The sequence below is a fragment of the Scyliorhinus canicula genome, chromosome 2 (assembly GCF_902713615.1).
Source record: "Scyliorhinus canicula chromosome 2, sScyCan1.1, whole genome shotgun sequence".
Classification (NCBI taxonomy): Eukaryota; Metazoa; Chordata; class Chondrichthyes; order Carcharhiniformes; family Scyliorhinidae; genus Scyliorhinus; species Scyliorhinus canicula.
The window spans coordinates 56,757,117-56,777,524 of record NC_052147.1 but is presented as its reverse complement, the minus strand read 5'-3'; the positions used below and the strand labels follow the sequence as shown (position 1 = coordinate 56,777,524).

General features: G+C 46.9%; 1 protein-coding gene across 4 annotated transcripts in view; it reads right to left on the bottom strand.

Annotated features, from left to right (window-relative positions):
- styx (serine/threonine/tyrosine interacting protein) overlaps positions 1-17,676 on the bottom strand; it is a 51,780-nt gene extending 34,104 nt beyond the window's left edge. The window contains exons 1-5 of one of the 4 annotated variants that reach the window (XM_038778972.1): positions 17,583-17,676; positions 14,165-14,197; positions 11,619-11,672; positions 8,533-8,630; positions 1,168-1,228 (exon numbers count right to left, since the gene is read on the bottom strand). In XM_038778972.1, coding sequence (XP_038634900.1) covers positions 1,168-1,228; positions 8,533-8,630; positions 11,619-11,672; positions 14,165-14,191 — 240 coding nt within the window. In that variant the 5' untranslated portion in view covers positions 14,192-14,197; positions 17,583-17,676. Of the gene's footprint in view, positions 1-1,167; positions 1,229-8,532; positions 8,631-11,618; positions 11,673-14,164; positions 14,198-16,583; positions 17,104-17,412; positions 17,557-17,582 lie in introns of those variants that run through there. The other 3 variants (XM_038778944.1, XM_038778955.1, XM_038778964.1) reach the window with 3 other exon arrangements.
- Between the last annotated feature and the right edge of the window lie 2,732 nt (positions 17,677-20,408).

Here is a 20,408-nt window from a genome sequence, read left to right as displayed (position 1 = left end):
ACATGGAAGAAAAGGGAATTAAACAAAATTCAAGAAAATACATGAGAATACATAATAGGGCAACACAAGATATACAATGTAACTACATAAGCATTGGCATCGGTTGAAGCATACAGGGTGTAGTGTTAATGAGGTAAGTCAATAAGAGGATCATTTAGGAGTCTGGTGACAGTGGGGAAGAAGCTGTTTTTGAGTCTGTTCGTGCTTGTTCTCAGACTTCTGAATCTCCTGCCCGATGGAAGAAGTTGGAAAAGTGAGTAAGCCGGGTGGGAGGGATCCTTGATTATGCTGCCTGCTTTCCCCCGGCAGCGGGAGGTGTAGATGGAATCAATGGATGGGAGGCAGGTTTGTGTGATGGACTGGGCGGTATTCACGACTCTCTGAAGTTCCTTGCGGTCCTGGGCCGAGCAGTTGCCATACCAGGCTGTGATGCAGCCCGATAGGATGCTTTCTATAGTGCATCTGTAAAAGTTGGTACGGGTTAATGTGGACATGCCGAATTTCCTTAGTTTCCTGAGGAAGTATAGGCGCTGTTGTGCTTTCTTGGTGATAGCGTCGACGTGAGTGGACCAGGATAGAATATGGGGTTGGAGGAGATGCAGACCGAGGAACTGAAGCGCAAGTGGGAGGAAGAGCTGGGAGGTGAGATAGAGGATGGTCTATGAGCAGACGCGTTGAGTAGAGTCAACAAGTCTCCAACATGTGCCAGGCTCAGCCTGACACAATTTAAGGTTGTTCACCAGGCTCACATGACAGTGGCCCGGATGAGCAGATTCTTTGGGGTGGAGGACAGGTGCGCAAAATGTGCGGGAGGACCGGCGAACCACATCCACATGTTTTGGACACGTCCAAAGCTTAGATTTTGGCAGGGATTTGCGGACGTCATGTCCTACGGCGTTAAAAACAAGGGTGGCACTGAGTCCAGAGGTGACAATTTTCAGGGTGTCAGAAGATCCGGGAATCCAGGAGGAGAAAGAGGGAGACGTTCTGGCCTTTGCTTCCCTGGTAGCCCGTAGACCGATTAGAGGGTCAATAAGGGAGGGACCTGTATGAGAGGTAAATGGCTTTTGCACTATGTTTATGGTTTCATGCATATTGTTTATTTAGATGTTGTTACTATACCAAAAAAACCTCAATAAAATGTTTATTAAAAAAAAAATTACCTACCACAGGGAAATATCGTATTATATTCTCCACTGGATTATCAGCAATATCCAAAACTAAATACCTGTAAGCAGATCAAAGATAACTTCAATTACAGGACACATGGAGTCTTTTTAGCATAGCGTTCACCACTGTAAGTCCATAGAATCCCTCGCGTGCAGAAGGCGGCCATTCGGCCCATTGAGTTGGCACCAACCCTCCAAAACAGCACTCTACCTAAGCCCACCCCCACGACCTATCCCCATAACCCTGCGCCAATCCACCTAACTCGCACATCTTTGGACACTAAGGGGCAATTTAGGATCGCCAATCCACTCAACTTGTAAAAAATGTATTTATTCCAAACTTATTTAGCTGGTTACAACGTCTGGAGAACATACTCCCCAATACAGGTTGTACAAATTTTCCCCATTTTCACCCCTGCCTCCTTCTTCCCCCGCTCGATGAACAGCTCCTCAAAAATGGTCATGAACATCCCCCACCTTGCTTCAAAGCCCCCCCCACTGAACCCCTCAATTCGTATTTGATCTTTTCCAGATGGAGAAAGCCGTATAAGTCTCCCAGGAAGGCCACCACTCCCGGTGGCATTGCCGACCACCATTACAGTAAGATCCTTCGCCAGGCAACCAGAGAGGCAAAGACCACAACATCGATCTTCCTCCCCTCCATCAGCTCCGGCTTCTCAGATAACCCAAATATCGGCACCACAGGGCCCAATCCAATTTCCTCCCCCACTGTCCTCGATAGTGCCGCGAACGCTCCCGCCCAGAATCTCTCTAGCTTCTCGCAGCCCCAGAACATATGTGCGTGGTTTGCTGGTTCCCGCCCACATTTCTCACACTCATCTGCCACACCCCGGAAGAACCCACCCATTCTTGAATGAGTCATATGCACCCTATACCTTGGATTGTATGAGGCTCATCCTCGCGCACGAGGAAGTCGCACTTATCCTGTGTAGCGCCTCATTCCACACCCCCCAGTTTATCTCCCCTCCCACTTCTCCTTAATCTTCACCATCTGCCCGTCTCCCTGCTCTCCCAGCCACCCACATTTGTCTTCGATCCTGCCCTCCCCTTCCACATCCAGAAGCAGCAGTCGCTCCAGCAGGGCATACTTTGGTTACTTGGAGAACTCTTTCCAAACCTTCCGCACAAAGTCCCTTACCTGCAAGTATCTAAACTCATTTCCTCGCGGGAGCTCTACCCTCTCTCTCAGTTCCTCTATACTGGCAAACCTCTGTTTCAGACAGATCCCTCACCCTAACCAGCCCCATGACTCTCCACTCCCGATACACACAGTGTCTCCCCCCCCCGCATGAATCCTTGGCTTTCGCACAGCAGCATTACCACCAACACCTCCTCTATCCTAGAGTGACTCAACTGGTTCCAGAACTTCACTGTGGATTGCACCACTGGACTCTGCATATAATTCCATGGCGCCAGTGGCAACGCCGTCATCACCACAGCCCGCAGGCTAGACCCCCTACAGGATTCTTCCTCCATCCTAACTTATTCTGCCCCTTCTCCTTCCCACCACTGCCTCACCTTCTCCACATGCACCGCCCAATAATAATGCAGCAGGTTTAGCAAAGCCATCCCCACCTTCTGCCTCTGTAACAGGGTCCTCTTGGCCCTTGGTACCTTCCCTGCCCACACAAACTCTGCGATAATCGTGTCCATCTTCCGGAAAAGGAATTTGGTACAAGAATCGGAAGAGTCTGGAATATGAATAGAAAACTTGGCAGGATGTTCACCGTCACCACTCAAATGCAGCATTCCTACCTCTTTAGATCCTCCCCAACCTCATCCACCTGCCTTGTGAAATTCCATTTATGCAGCATCACCCACTCTCTCATTACCTGAATCCTCAGATATCTAAACCTTTCTTTGGCTACTTTAAATGGTCACCCCCCCCCCCCCCCCCCTCCCCCCCCGTTGGGTCTCCGACCTAGCTCATTCACCGGGAACACTTCACTGTTCCCTACTTTCAACTTGTATCCTGCGAACACCCTTAACTTCCCCAGTAGGCTCATAATCCTCCCCATACTCTACAGCAGATCCAACACATACAGTAACAGGTCGTCCGCGTATAGCAACACCCGACGCTCCCTACTTCCCCTCATAATCCCTTGCCATTCTGCTGACCCCTTCAGGGCCATTGCCAGAGGCTCTATAGATAGCACGAATAGCAGCGCGACAGCGGGCACCCCTGCCTTGCTCCTCTCTGTAACCCAAAGTTTTGTGAGCCCATATCATTGGTCTGTACACTCGCCACCGGTGCCACATATACGGGCGGCACGGTAGCACAGTGCTTCACAACAGAGTCCCAGGTTCAATTCCCGGCTTGGGTCACTGTCTTTGGGGCACGCTTGCCCCATGTCTGCGTGGGTTTCCTCTGGGTGCTCCGGTTTCCTCCCACAAGTCCCGAAAGACATGCTTGTTTGGTGAATTGGACATTCTGAATTCTCCCAGTGTATCGAAAAAGGTGTAGCAACTAGGGGATTTTCACAGTAACTTCATTGCAGTGTTAATGTCAGCCTACTTGTGACAATAATAAAGATTATCGTTATTATAACAGTCGCACCCATGCCACTAACTTCAGCCCAAACCCGAACCTTCCCAGGACCTCAAACAAATACCACCACTCCACCCGGTCAAATGCCTTCTCTGCATCCATAGCCACCACTACCTCCAACCTCTCGACAGTGTCATGATCATATTTAACAGCCTCCTTATATTACTAGAGAGCTGCCTTCCCGTTACAAAGCCGGTCAGGTCCTCTGCAACCACCCCCGGGTCACAACCTCCCACCCTCCACGCCACCAGTTTAGCCAGTACTTTTACATTTGTGTTTAACAACAGATCCTTCCCCTTCTTTGGTATCCCCTTGTGTGTCATTGTCTCTGGCAGCAACCTCTTCTCTAACGCCTCACTAAACGCCCCCAACAGATTCAGTGCCAATTCCGTCGCAAACTCCTTGTAAAGTTCCGCCGGGTAACCATCGGGCCCTGGGGCCTTTCCCGACTTCATACCCCTTGCACTGTCCAATACTTCCCTCAGCCCCAAAGACTCCTCTAGCGCCTGCCTCTTCTCTTCCTTCAACTGTGGAAACTCCAGCCCATCCAAAGTCCCCATCTTTACCCCCTGGGTCTGCCCTGTAGAGCTCCTTATAGTATACCCTAAACATCTCATTTATACTCCCCCGCTCCGTCACCACCTCTCCTGTCTTTGTCCGTACACTCAATATTTTCCTGAACGCAGCCTGCCTCCGTAGTTGCTGTACTAGCATTCAACTTGCCTTCTTCCTGTACTTGTACTGCACCACCGCCCTCCCCGTCGTCAATCTATCAAATTGCCCCTGCAACTTTTTCCTTCTCGCCAATCCCTCCGTGGTGGATGCTCTCGAATACTCCCTATCTCCTTCTATGTCGCTATTGAGGGCGGCACAATAGCACAATGGTTAGCACCGTTGTTTCACAGCGACAGGGTCCCAGGTTCGATTCCAGGCTCAGGTCACTGTGCGGAGTCTGACGTTCTCCCTGTGTCTGTGTGCGTTTCCTCCAGGTTCTCCGGTGTTTCCTCCCACAAGTCCCCAAAAATGTGCTTGTTAGGTCAATTGGACATTCTGAATTCTCCCTCTGTGAACCCAAACAAGCGCTGGATTGTGGCGACTGGGGGATTTTCACAGTAACTTCATTGCAGTGTTAATGTGAGCCTATTTGTGACAATAATAAAGATTATTATTATACTCCTCCCTCCTTTTCCTATGCTCATGTGCCTTGAACGAGATAATCTCCCCTTGGACCACCGCCTTCAGTGCCTCCCAAAATGTGGCCTATACCTCGGTTCTGGCTCAACTCTACAGTCTTTACTCACTGACTGCACCTTATCACAGAACCCTCTGTCTGCCAACAACCCGAAACGAGCCTCCATCCCGGCCAATGTAAGCCGAATCTCCAGCCAGTGGGACACATGATCTTAAGTTACTATTCCCATGTACTCTGTCCCCTCCACTTCTACCAACATCTACAGCTCACCACCAAAAAGTTGATTCTGGAGTACACTCTGCAAACATGTAAGAAAAGGAGTACTCCCTTCCCCCTGGGTTCTTAAAGTGCCACCATACCCATCTTTTGCATGAACCCTCCCAGCTCCTTTGCCATTTGTACCCTTCCCATTGACCTGGAGTTCGACATATCCACCCTCGGCTCTAGAGCACAATTATAATCTTCTCCCATTGTCAACTCGTGCTAGGCCAAGTCCGGGATCGTTGCCAGCAGCTTCCTCATGAACCCTACACCGTCCCAATTTGGTGCATATACATTCACCAACACTACCGGCATCCCTTCCAATACACTGCTCACCATCACATATCCCCCACCCGGATCCCTCACTTCCTTCACACTCACAAACCGCGTCTTCTTGCTCATCAACATGGCTACCCCCATGACTTTGAGTCAAACCCCAAGTTGAATATCTGACGCATCCATTTCTTTTTCAATCTAACCTGGTCCTTCACGCGAAGGTGCATCATCTGCAGAAAGACTACCTCCGGCTTTAAACTCCTGAGGTGCGCGAAAACCCAAAACCCAAGATAGCAGCACGGTAGCATGGTGGTTAGCATAAATGCTTCACAGCTCCAGGGTCCCAGGTTCGATTCCCGGCTGGGTCACTGTCTGTGCGGAGTCTGCACGTCCTCCCCGTGTGTGCGTGGGTTTCCTCCGGGTGCTCCGGTTTCCTCCCACAGTCCAAAGATGTGCGGGTTAGGTGGATTGGCCATGCTAAATTGCCCGTAGTGTCCTAAAAGTAAGGTTAAGCGGGGAGTTGTTGGGTTACGGGTATAGGGTGGATACGTGGGTTTGAGTAGGGTGATCATTGCTCGGCACAACATCGAGGGCCGAAGGGCCTGTTCTGTGCTGTACTGTTCTATGTTCTATCTTTTCCCTGGTCCATTGAGCCCTCACATGTTCCATATTATAAGCCTTACCGAGGGCTTACACCTCCATTCCCCTCTACCATCCGCCATCCTCCCATTTTGGCTCTGCCACTTCTAATTTCATCCTGTACCAGGCCCATCCAAGATGGCCCCCTTCTCCTCCCCCGACCACGCTTCTTCTCCAAACCTGCCACGTCGCATCTCCCTCCCTTCCGTGCCCCTCCCCCTTCCCTCCTCTGCCATTTCTCGCGGCCATCTCCCCTACCTCACTTCTGTTCACCATTACCTGCCAGCGTGGCAACTCCTGATCAAAGGTTCCACCTGCTGAACTCCCCTCACCATCATCTCTTTGTTCTGTGCAGAAGGCTCCCCGTAGACCTAGCCCTCCTTCCCCCCAAACAAAAACACATCTCAGACCACAGTTTGCCTCCCCCAAAGACAAACACAGTATAAAAACACTGCCACAGGCAGGAGTAGGGTTGGGACGGCCGTCCCCATACAAACGTTTCACCCTTGCTATCCACTGTCAACCCAACAGAAAAAAAAACCCTCCACCTGTGAGGGAAAAAAAAACCTCTCTCCAATCCCCACTCTACCCGTATCTTCTATTACTCCAAAGGGCCAGCATCTTCGTCTCCCAATAAAGTTCAGTTCTCCCCCAGTTTGTGCTCCTTGATAACGTCATTGGCAGCTTCTGGGGTCTCAAAATATTCCCAGCCTTCATAAGTCACCCACAGTTTTGTCGGGTAGAGCACCCCAAACCTATCTGCCATCGATACAGCACCACTTTGGCCCTGTTGAACCCAGCACGCCATTTTGCCAGTTCAGCTCCAATGTATATTCGGACCTTGTTCCCCTCCCATTCACAGTTCCGCTTCTCCCTGGCCCACTGCAGGATCTTCTCTTTTTCACAAACTTGTGGAGTCTTACGATCACCTCCCGTGGCAGCACCCCAGCTCTTGGTTTCTGCCTCAGAGACCTGTGCTCTCAATCCACCTCAGGTGCATTGTCCAGCCCAGCCTGCATCCTTGATAATTATCTCCTGGCACTAGTGCCTTCCACTCCTTCAGGTAGACCGACGATGCGCAAGTTCTGCCTTCTTGACCTATTCTCCCGCGCTTCCACTTTTACTCTCAGCGTCTTGCAAAGGTCTCCCAAGAGCCCCACATTCACTGCCACCACCCAATCACTGTAGTCCGACAACCTCTCCATCTCTCGGATCTGCGACACCTGTGCTTCCTCTTTGACCCTTTGCATCGAGCCCTTTCAGGGGTGCCACAGCCCCTCCGATGACCTTCGATCTGTCCTCCTTCATCTCTTTCCTTTGACTGAACTCTTCCCTGATGAAAACTATCAATTGTTCCATCTGGGGCCTTCCAACTTGCACTGACCCTTCCCCCTCCACCATCTTTCCAAAAGCTGCTGTGCCACTAGTCTCTTCCAACTCCACGGCCAGGTCTTTCACCTTCTTCTATCGGGTTTGGTAAACAGCAGACATGCCACACCCGGAGGAGAACGTCTCCTCCACCCTTCAGCTACACCTTTCTGTTGAAATTACTCCAGTTTTCGGGTTAAAAGAGCTCTTTTCTATGCCTTCAAGCAGGAGCTGCCTTGTGTGCAACCACTCACACCACGGCGGTGGTAGAAGTCCCCAATCCACCTAACCTACACATCGTTGGATTGTAGGAGGAAACTGGAGCACCTGGAGGAAGCCCGCGCAGTCAGGGGGAGAATGTGCAAACTACACACAGACAGTCATCCAAAGTCAGAATTAAACCCAGATCCCTGACACCGTGAGGTAGCAGTGCTAGCAGTGCTAATCACTGTGCCACCCTAGGAGTGCATATTGCTATGGACACTCTAGTCTAGATATTTTCTTAGCTCTCCTGTCAAGAATCACCAATGTGGTAAAAGTGACATGACCAACTTTCCTCCCCTCTCACAAATGACTCAACTGAGATTAGAAAAAAAGGTAAAAGCAAATTACTGCTGATGCTGGAATCTGAAAGAAAAAGAAAATACTGGACAATCTCAGCAGGTCTGACAGCATCTGTGGAGAGATGACTCTCCAGTATTTTCTGTTTTAGAAAAAAGATGCCAGCTGTAAAGACAGGTTAATTAAGATTACGCTTGGAGGGCAACAATCTGTATTGTAGCACCCATGGAATCACTACAGCAGCTTTTGCTTCTAATCTGACTCACTTCTATGGATAAACATCAGATGCATTCCCGCAGATGTGGCGAGAAGAATGAAAAGAATGGAGAGTTATCATGAAGGTGACTTTAAACCTCCTGCTGAAGTTGTAGCTGATGGTCATTGGTGGAATCAAGAATTTTGTTTGATACGGGGGAAAAAACTACACATCATAAACAATAAAACACATGGTTTACATATGACTATTTGCTAACCAGCATAACGCAAACAAAATTTACCTAAATTTATCTTGGAAATTTGCCTTGATGAAGTTTGCCTCGATATCTTGCCGTACACATATTATGTGCGTTATCCCATTTTCTTCAAGAATAGGAAGCTACCAAAGAAAAACATTTCCTTTTTAGATCCTTTGATCTGTAACCCCTTATCAAATGAATTGCAAACAATGTGAAGATGGAAAAGATGATTTTTGAAAATGCAGGTTGTAACTTCTGATTGTAGTTTGCCAATCAGCAGTCTGGTACATGGTTACATGCTGAAATTGTATTCATGGCAGCAGATTTAAATTTATCAACTTTTGCTATGTTTTTAATAAGAATTTTCAATCAAATCCAGGTATCTTAAAACAATTATCTTTTCAAAGTTCACCCTTTAATGGTGCTGGCAAGGCCATGCAAGCAAACTGATTAACTATCTTTCACTGATGTGACTAGCTTTAAGAACTCATAGCTGAATGGCAAGATTCCTCTAAAGACTAAGAAGATTTTAGTCAGCAGCTCCGGTATTAAGATTTGAAAACTGTCATACATATTACACTAAGTAATCACAACAACATGCACTGCCGTTAATGTAATAAGACATCCTAAGGCATTTCACAGAGGGATTCTCAAACAAATTTGACATCAAGTCACATATGGCAGTGCCGAGGTCCCAGATTTGATCCCGGCTTTGGGTCACTGCCTGTGTGGAATTTACACATTCGCCCCGTGTTTGCATGGGTTTCGCCCCCACAACCCAAAGATGTGCAGGGTAGGTGGATTGGCCAGGCTAAATTGCCCCTTAATTAGAAAAAATGATTTGGGTACTCTAAATTTATTTTTAAGAAGAGGTGAGTTTAAGGGGCATCTTAAAGGAAAGAGAGGTTGAAAGGTTTGACAGGAAGTTAGAGATAGGGAGGTACAAAGCAATAGAGGAATTTGAAAACAAGGATGAGGATTCTAAAACTGAGACATTGCTAGACCAGGAAGCAATGTAGGTCAGCAAGCACAGATATGATGGGCGACAGAACATCATGCAAGTTAAGGTATGGGCAGCAGAGCTTTGGATAACTTCAAGTCCCAAACCGATTTGTTTCAAACCGTCAGGATAAATAACTTCAATAATACTGATGCTTACACAGACACTGCTAATTTTATCACTTGTGTGTAATTTTACCATAGTACCAGTTCTGAGATTAGCTGAGAGAATTCCACAGGGACTAAAGTATTGCGCTTTCTTTTTGAGTAAAAGAACAAGACCCAGGTTTAGATAGATAGGGTACTGTCATGGCTGCTGTTATGCAAACAAAGTTGGAAAGTTGGTTATGTTTTGGAATGGTCTCTTTAATTTGAAATCAAATGGAGAAATGTGACATGCTTTGAATTCTGCATGGCTTGGTTGCTCAAGGGGGTGGTCCCCAAGTTGACTTACTGGGAAGGAGCTGCAAGGTGTTCACACCAGTAGTAGACAGTGGTAAAAGCACTTGTTCTGACAATGGGCGAGTGTTAGTTTTCAAACCTAATAGGGAGGCGTTAGGGTTGTCAGGCATTATATACTGTAAACTGTTTAATTCCAAGATAGAATGAAGATGGGGGAGAGGTTCAAGAAAATAGCTAAGTCACATTGCTACCTCAATACAATGCCCACGTGATTCACAACGACATTGAGATGAACTTTGGGAAGGAGAAAGTCAATCGGAAGTCATTGTGATAAAGCTTTACAGTTTTTCTAAGATTCCTTCGAAACACTCAAACACAAGTCTGTAACAGAGCATGAGATAGAAGCCACCAGCCTACACCTGAAACAGAGAAAATGCTGACTCTATTGTTCACCAAGCAGACTGCAGGTGAGAGCTCATGTTCAGATTGAGGCCCTGTTTGGGAGGAGTGAGAGTAGACTGGATGTTTTGGGGGCTGGATGAAATGGATCTCCGGTATAACAGTGAATATAAATTCCAGGCCTAGACATTGCTGGCAGGGAAAGGAAAAGAAAGGAAGCAAGACATTGGGAGCTGAAAATAACTGTTCCTGGAGACTGAAGAGTTCATTTAAGGGACAGTGTTACGTAAAAATGTGGCAAGAGAATTCTGGTCACATTAAATGTTAGGTGGGCATTTATTTTCTGTAGTTTAGAGTACAAGTTGCCTGCAAAAATAGTGTTTTGTGCTTTTACTATAAAAGCTTGAGCAGTGATCTTGAAATTCAAATGTATATATTTTTTTTAATTATTGTTCTCTATGGGGATCATAAAGAGTGCTTTTACTGAGCGAGAGGCAAAGACCAAGGTTTGGATCGATACACTTGCAACATCTTTCTTTTCGAACTACCAAGATTTCAGTAGTATGATCACTGACCTCAACAGATCTTCTACCATTGTGCAAAAAAGGTAAAGTAAATACTAGGCTCAAATAATCATTCAACAACCACTGTTGTCTATTCAACATGTAACGTATGCAGCAGAGTGGGTCATGTGTTAAATCAGCCTCATCTTATAAGAACAGCACTGAAATCTTGCATAGACCAGCTTTCGAGAATTACGGGTTTTTAAAAGAAAAAAAGCTCAACACAAAAGGGTGCCACATTCCTTGGGAGCATCTTCAGCAGTTAACAGGAATAAACATTCAAGCTATACACAGGAAACCCCCAATGTTGGTCCCTAAATAGTGTATATTTACTGAAGACATGAGCACCTACAAGACTTCCGTCCTCTGTCACTCCAGACACAATTATCAATTTGTATTAACAAATCTCATATACTTCAGCTCAGCCTCCCAATCTACAAATATGCTCAATTATTAGTGTCTCAGATTGTTTTGATTTCCACAGTAAGTGAACTGTATTTTGTAAAATCTTGCAATTCTTGACTGGCCCATTACATTATTATAGAAGTAAAGACACCCTAGTTTAAAAACAAAGATAATGATTAATATCATTAAGCTGCCATTGCAAGTTCTGACATTCCAACTTGACCAAACAGGGTGTTCAAAGAAATGTCTTACACTCCCAGAAAGGCATCAGTAAAATATTACCATTTCAAAAAACTAAAATGGTAACTTTCATTTCATTTCACCAAGGGCAATGCTGCTATTTATTCTTGAAGTTCATACCTTACTTTTCATTGCAGCAGAATACGGCCCCAAATACAAACCAGGTAGTATCTCCTATGAAGGAAAGATAATTGACACAGTTAAACAAAATTAAGTATATGGCACTTACTAATGGAATAAAATGATAAATATTGATAAATTCCATAATGAAAAGCCACTGAAGTACTACTGCTGATTGTTTTTTACTGAGTATAAAATCTAGCTCTTAATTTACATTTAAGGAATTGATCTGCAATTGAAATGTCTTAAAATAAAATTTTTTGACCTGGTGCCAGCCCGTTTTGATTTATTTCTTGTTCATTGAAGATGTGTTTAAAGTCTGCATTTTGCTCCTTTCTAAATGCTTCAAATCTACTTTCATTATTCATCTAAATTACACAAAACTTTACAGTTCAATTGCATTTCACCTCAAAAATCCTACAATTAAAATGTACCAAAAGAAATTCTACATAACCTACCAAGACCACAGTCCAAAGATGTGCGGGTTAGGTGGATTGGCCATGCTAAATTGCCCGTAGTGTAAGGTTAATGGGGGGATTGTTGGGTTACGGGTATACGGGTTACGTGGGGTTAAGTAGGGTGATCACTGCTCGGCACAACATCGAGGGCCGAAGGGCCTGTTCTGTGCTGTACTGTTCTATGTTCTATCCAATCACATTCAAGCAAGAAAACTTTGGAGAGATAAAGCCATCAAGCCTTGTAATTATAAAACCCGAAAAATAAAAATTGACACATAATACATAATGAGTTGCAGTTGCAGTCTTTGCCTCCCACTGCCTGCTCACCCCAAATACTTGCAAAAGCCTGTCAACTCATCTGCATTCCAACCATGACTGAGGACTACACTTCCCAGGAGCACTCTCCAAAGAGAACTGTTAGAGTGCACTGCATACAAGAAGACCCTTCGGCCCAATTGGTATATGCCAGCATTTCTACTCATGAGCCAAACGGAGCCATACCAAACTGGTTTCTCCATGTTTTACTGGTCCAAACACCCCCAATTTTGAGGATCAGCCAGTGCCTGCACCAAAATCACTCTCCAAGCAACAAATGATAGATGCATTAAGGTGGGAGGGGTAAAAGTGGCGTTGAAGCAGAGTCAAAACAAAAGCAATAAAAAAGTGAAAAGAATTAGCAAAAAGGAGAAATGAATGAAATGAAATGAAAATTGCTTATTTTTAAAAAAAATAATTTTTATTAAAATTTTTCAACAACAAATTTTCTCCCAACAGTTAAAGTAGACAAGGTGTAAAACTAAACAGAAACAGAAATCCCCCCCAATACAAAGTAATAAATTAATAATTAATAATATAAGAAAGAAAAAAAAAAGCAAACACACCGTCTCAAAAACAAACCCCCCCCCCCCCCCGGGTTGCTGCTGAGACTGACCACCCTCTACCTCTCCGCCAGGAAATTGAGGAAAGGCTGCCACCGCCGGAAGAACCCTTGTACCGACCCCCTCAGGGCAAACTTAATCTTTTCCAGCTTGATGAACCCGGCCATGTCATTGATCCAGGCCTCCGGGCTCGGTGGCTTCGCTGAAAATCGCTTATTGTTACAAGTAGGCTTCAAATGAAGTTACTATGAAAAGCCCCTAGTCGCCACATTCCAGCGCCTGTTCGGGGAGGCTGGTACGGGAATTGAACCGTGCTGCTGGCCTGCCTTGGTCTGCTTTAAAAGCCAGCTATTTAGCCCAGTGTGCTAAACCAGCCCCGAAAGAAAAAAATAGCTGAAGGAAAGCAGCATGCACACATTAATTAATCTGTCTCCAATTAACTCATTTATAAGTTTATTTTACCAAAGTCACTGCGCAGAGTTCTGAGAGAATAATTAGATAGATGCCATGTGGGGGAATTAAAATTTTGAAAAGGAGTGCATAAAGAGAGGTGTTTACACAGACAGGAGATCATAGAATCCCTAAAGTGCAGAAGGAGGCCATTCGGCCCATCAAGACTGCACCGACCCTCCAAAAGAGCATTCTACCTAGGTCCACTCCTCCGACCATCGCACTCTATCCCCCATAACCCCCCTAACCTGCATATCTTTGGACACTAAGGGACAATTTAGCATAGACAATACACCTAATCTGCGTATCTTTGGACTGTGGGAGGAAACCAAAGCACCCAGAGGTAACCCACGCAGACACGGGGAGGACATGCAAACTCCACACAGTTATCCAAGGCCGGAATTGAACCTGGGTGCCTGACGCTGCGAGAGCGGTGCTAAAAGGAGAATGGAATATAATCCTTCAAGTATAATTAGACTTATAGTATACTACAGTTAGTCATCTGTTGCAAATGCACAACACACGCAGGTAAAATATAACCATAACTTAAAAGTGATTTCGTCAGGCTCCACTTACAAATGAATCATCATGACAGGGAAAAAGGCTGAATATAATCCTAAGCAGCAACATGTTAATGTTGGTGGCAAGAGATTCTCCCACACTTTCTGTACATACATCTTTTTGCAAAACAATCAAATTGATTCACAATAAAAGAGCAACCCAGATTTTCAAATAAGCAAATAATATAATTTAAGATTACCTGCATAGCCCGCCTCATCGGATACATCCAATCCTAAAAGACAAAACAAAATGGTGTAAGACACCACAACATGAATACTTGCTCATAAACGTGACTGACAACATTAATTTCTCTAACTTGGAACTAAGCTTAAACTGCTTTACCATCTGTTAAAATTCCAGCACTTGTTTCCAAACCCCAATTATATTTTGTAGAACCATTATTTCAAATTCTGAATTTCGCCCAGAAATAGTCAACATAAGCCTGATTAATTTTTGCCAGTTCTATTTAAAACATTTTCCATAATTAATCTGATTTCACTCACCCACTTTATTGCCACATTGCCTTGAAAACTAATTCTGAATAAAGCAGGCTACAAAATTATCCTATTTATACTAAGTTAAACATTTTAAGGGGAGTATGGTTATAGTAGAGGGAAACTAATATTTCTATTTTTAAATAAAGTTTCTCAAGTGTATTCTGTAGTGATAATGTAGCTAGAAATGTCTGTTATTTCACACTTAAGGTAAATAATAAACTACAAGTAAATTGCATAACAGCTTATTTCAGCATCTACACAGTAATTAGAACGGAACATCTAATTTTTTTAAATTTCAGTCAAGCTGAACCAGAACAACAACTATTTTTAAGATTCTAATGCAAGAGAATCAGTTGGGAAACTAAAGAAAACGTCTATTCTAAGTTATTTCTGTACATATTAGTCCTCCTTTTTCATTCTGATGATTGCTTTTACAGGCGCCATTGGGATATTTACAACAGCTTAAATACTGCAATCAAAAAATGCCAGATACTATTAACTAGAGTAAAAAGTCTTACAACACCAGGTTAAAGTCCAACAGGTTTGTTTCGAATCACTAGCTTTCGAAGCAGTGCTGGCATCTCCACATCATGACTATTAAATAGAACTGAGAAGTTTCAGGACAATTAATTCTTCACAGGTGCTGACTGACCCGAGTATTTCTAACATTTCTACATTTAAATTTAGGTTTCTAATAATAGATCAGCCATGATCTTATTAAATGGCAGAGCAGGTTCGAAGGGTTGAATGGTCTACTCCTGCTCCTTATTCATATGTACTGAGTTCACTTCACCATTACCATTTAATACTTTATACACAAAAACTGAAAATGTTTACAGTACAGTAGGCTATTCAGCCCACCATGTCCAAGAAAAGTTACCGGACTAATACTTCAGGGCGATAACGTTTCTCCTCAACTCCCCTCTATTCCAGGCAATTACATAAAATCTATGCGCCTGATTATTAAACTCTCTGGAAGGGAAATGAGTCTCTCCTGCCCATTCCATCAAGGCCTGTCAAAGTGCAGCTGCAACATACTCAAAATGTTTGACAACATGCAGAAAAGCATGGACTGTTAAGTGGCAAATAATATTCAGTGGCCAGGCAAGGCCCATTACCATCAAGCGTGAATCAAACTATCTCCCCTTGATGTTCAACAGTATCATCATCACTGAATCCCCGGGGAGTGACCATTGACCAGAAATATAACTGGACCAGCAAATAAATATTGTGGTCATAAGAGCAAGTCAAAGTTTGTGTATTATGTGACAATACCTCACCTCCTGGCTCGCCAAAGCCTGTTCACCATCTACACAGCCCAAATCAGGAGTGTGATGGAAAGCTCTCCACTTGCCTGGATGAGTGCAGCTTCGACAATATTCAAGAAGCTCAAAACCATCCAGGTAAAGCAAGTGGTTTGATCAGTGGCAACAGTGCGTACCATCTCTAAGACGTACTGCAGCAAATAACCAAGCTTCAACCGTACTTTTGAAACCCACAACCTAGAGCACCTAGGACAAAGGGCAGCAGCTGCTTGGAAACACCACATCTACAAGTTCTCCACGCCACACATCATCTGACTTGGAACTACATCACTGTTCCTTCATGAGATCTTCCTTCATGACACTGTGGGTGTATTTACAGCACATGGACTGCATCAGTTCCAGGTGGCTGTCAGGGCGATTGGCAACAAATTCTGGCCTCACCCGCAGCATTTCCATTCCATGAACAAGAGAAGAAGATATTATGTATGCCTTTTCAACCACCATATCTATGTGCAGGGATCGCAGACAAGCATTCCAAGATTCCTCCAATCTTTGAAATACCCGTTACTGTCTAATGAATTCCATTTGCCACTTTTCTGCCCATTTGATTATTCTATTAATATTTTCCTGCAGTAGACAAGCTTTAGTCGTCATTATCAATCAACAGCCAATTTTCTATTATCTGCAAACTTGTTAATCACGTCCCTTTCATTCAAGTCTAAATCATTGATGTATGCCGCAAGAAGCAAGTAACATCGTACTGATCGCTGTGGAACCCCCCCTGGAAACTGCCTTCCAGTCACAAAAATACCTGTCGACCATTAACCTTTGCTCTCTGCCAGGCGAGGCAATTTACCTTGAACCCCATGAACTTTTTACTTTCCTCACAAATCTTCCAGGCAGGAAAAATTCAGAAATGCAAGTACACCCTTGCTTTGCTCCAAGTTAATTGAAAATGATCGTGCCGGTGCAAGGCTGTATGTACAGACAACAAGAGTATCTGTTCGGGGGCGTATTCTTGGGGCAATCCGACACAAAGGCACAGTCAGACAGGCAAACTCGCGGTGGGAAGGAGGGACATTGACACACTTTCGACCCGTTTCCCTTGCTCAGTCTCCAGCCGAGGCTAAGCGCCAGAAGGCCTTGGGGCCACCGTGTCTCGACCAGGAAGAAGGATCGCAAATTACGCAATCGCCAAACTTCTCTCTCTCTCTCGCTCAGTTCGGCTCAGGTCGGGCCGAGTGACATTCCCCCCACAAAGAAACGGCCAATAACTGATTTTAACCGACTTGCTTTTGTGCCGTGCCTCAAACCCCACGTGTTGCTGACCACTTGTCAGTTAGCCGGTGAACACGACCGCCATATAAACATACATATATATGTATACATAGAATATATATTTGTTTTTAACGCCACAAATTGCCAAGCTGCCCCAAACAAATTCCCGGAATAGTTTCACGGGGGGGGGGGGGAACAAACTTGAGGGCGATCCCCGGCTGTAAACTGGGGAAAGCTGTCAGCGCGATCACCGACCCTCCAGGAGGGAGGCCGGCCGGGGCCCGCTCGCTCGCAGCCACGCACGGCCGCCCGCCGATCACCTTCTCCGCCCGCTCCCCGCACAGCTAGAGCCCGGCTTTTGTCCACAACTTTTAGGCCGGTCTCGGCGGCGGTTTACATTGACCCACCCCTGCGTCCTCCCTGGATGACGGTAAGGCCGGGAAATCCAGGTGTACACCATCCATCTCGCGGCCTCTCCCGCACGGTAATGGTCGTTAATCCAGCCACACGGACTCGGATCCCCCTCCCACCCTCCCCCCCCAAACCCCCCTCAGGAAATTTTCGTTGTTTCTGTTACGTCTGCAGAAGCTCACGCGCCGCCATGCTGCTGAGGACCAACATCAACACGACGTCATCACGCGGCACACACGTAACGTCACCACCCGCACGTACACAAACAATCACCTGGTTCCAGACAGCGCAGACCCACCAAGAAGGTGACCCCTGACACAACCCTCATTGACCTCCTGACACCCCCCCTACTGACCCCAGAATGCAACCCCACTGACCCCCAGAATGTAACCCCACTGACCCCAGAATGTAACCCACTGACACACCCCCTACTGACCCCCAGAATGTAACCCCACTGACCCCAGAATGTAACCCCCTGACACACCCCCTACTGACCCCCAGAATGTAACCCCACTGACCCCTAACACACCCCCTACTAATCCCCAGATGGTAACTCCACTGACCCCCTGACACCCCCCCCGACTGACCCCCAGAATGTAACCCCACTGTCCCCTGACACACCCTGCTGAACCCAGAATGTAACCCCCTGACACACACCCTACTGATCCCCAGAATGTAACCCCACTGACCCCAGAATGTAACCCCCTGACATACCCCCTACTGACCCCAGAATGTAACCCCACTGACACCGTGACACACCCTCTACTGACCCCCGGAATGTAACCCCACTGACACCAGAATGTAACCCGCTGACACACCCCCTACTGACCCCCAGAATGTAACCCCACTGACCCCATGACACACCCCCTACTGACCCCCAGATTGTAACCCCCTGACACACCCCCTACTGACCCCCAGAATGTAACCCCACTGACCTCCTGACACACCCCCTACTGACCCCCAGAATGTAACCCCACTGACCCAGAATGTAACCCCCTGACACCCCCCCTACTGACCCCCAGAATGTAACCCCCTGACACACCCCTACTGACCCCCAGAATGTAACCCCACTGACCCCCAGAATATAACCCCACTGACCCCAGAATGTAACCCCCTGACACACCCCCTACTGATGCCCATAATGTAACCCCACTGACCCCAGAATGTAACCCGCTGACCCACACCCTACTGATCCCCAGAATGTAACCTCATTGACCCCCTGACACACCCCCTACTGACCCCCAGAATGTAACCCCATTGACCCCCTGACACACCCCCTACTGATCCCCAGAATGTAACCCCACTGACCCCCTGACACAACTCTACTGACCCCCAGAATGTAACCCCACTGAACTCAGAATGTAACCCCCTGACACACCCCCTACTGACCCCCAGAATATAACCCCACAGACCCCCTGACACAACTCTACTGACCCCCAGAATGTAACCCCACTGAACTCAGAATGTAACCCCCTGACACACCACCTACTGACCCCCAGAATATAACCCCACTGACCCCAGAATGTAACCACCTGACACACCCCCCACTGATCCCAGAATGTAACCCCACTGACCCCAGAATGTAACCCCACTGACCCCAGAATGTAACCCCCTGACACACCCCCTTCTGACCCCCAGAACATAACCCCACTGACCCCAGAATGTAACCCGCTGACCCCCTGATACACATCCAACTGACCCCCAGAATGTAACCCCCTGACCCACACCCTACTGACCTCCAGAATATAACCCCATTGACCCCAGAATGTAACCCCCTGACACACCCCCACTGACCCCAGAATGTAACGCAACTGACCCCAGAATGTAACCCCCTGACACATCCCCGACTGACCCCAGAATGTAACCCCACTGACCCCCTGACACACCCCCTGCTGCCCCCAGAATGTAACCCCACTGACCCCAGAATGTAACCCCCTGACACACCCCCTACTGACCCCCAGAATGTAACCACACTGAGCACAGAATGTAACCCCCTGACACACCCCCTACTGACCCCCAGAATGTAACCACACTGAGCACAGAATGTAACCCCCTGACACACCCCCTTCTGACCCCCAGAACATAACCCCCTGACACACCCCCTACTGACCCCCAAAATGTAACCCCCTGACAGACCCTCTACTGACCCCCAGAACGTAACCCCACTGACCCCCTGACACACCCCCTACTGACCCCCAGAATGTAACCCCCTGACACACATCCTACTGACCCCCAGAATGTAACACCACTGACCCCAGAATGTAACCCCTTACCCCAGAATGTAACCCCCTAACACACCCCCTACTGACCCCAGAATGTAACCCCCTGACAGATCCTCTACTGACCCCCAGAATGTAACGGCACTGACCCCTGACACACCCCCTACTGACCCCCAGAATGTAACCCCACTGACCGCAGAATGTAACCCCGACACACCCCCTACTGACCCCCAGATTTTAACCCCACTCACCCCCTTACCCCCCCCCCCCCACTAATCCCAGAATGTAACCCCCTGACACATCCCCGACTGACCCCCCGAATGTAACCCCCATCACCCCAGAATGTAACCCCGGCACACCCCCTACTGACCATAGAATCTAACCCCACGGACCCCAGAATGTAACCCCCTGACACACACCCTTCTGACCCCCAGAACGTAACCCCCTGACACACCCCTTACTGACCCCCAGAATGTAACCCCACTGACCACAGAATGTAATCCGCTGACCCCGATACACATCCAACTGACCCCCAGAATGTAACTCCACTGACTCCCCGACACACCCACTACTAACCCCCAGAATGTAACCCCACTGACCCCCTGACACACCCCCTACTGACCCCCGGAATGTAACCCCCTGACACACATCCTACTGACCCCCAGAATGTAACCCCACTGACCCCCTGACACACCCCCTACTGACCACCAGAATATAACCCCACTGACCCCAGAATGTAACCCCCTGACACACCCTCTACTGACCCCAGAAGG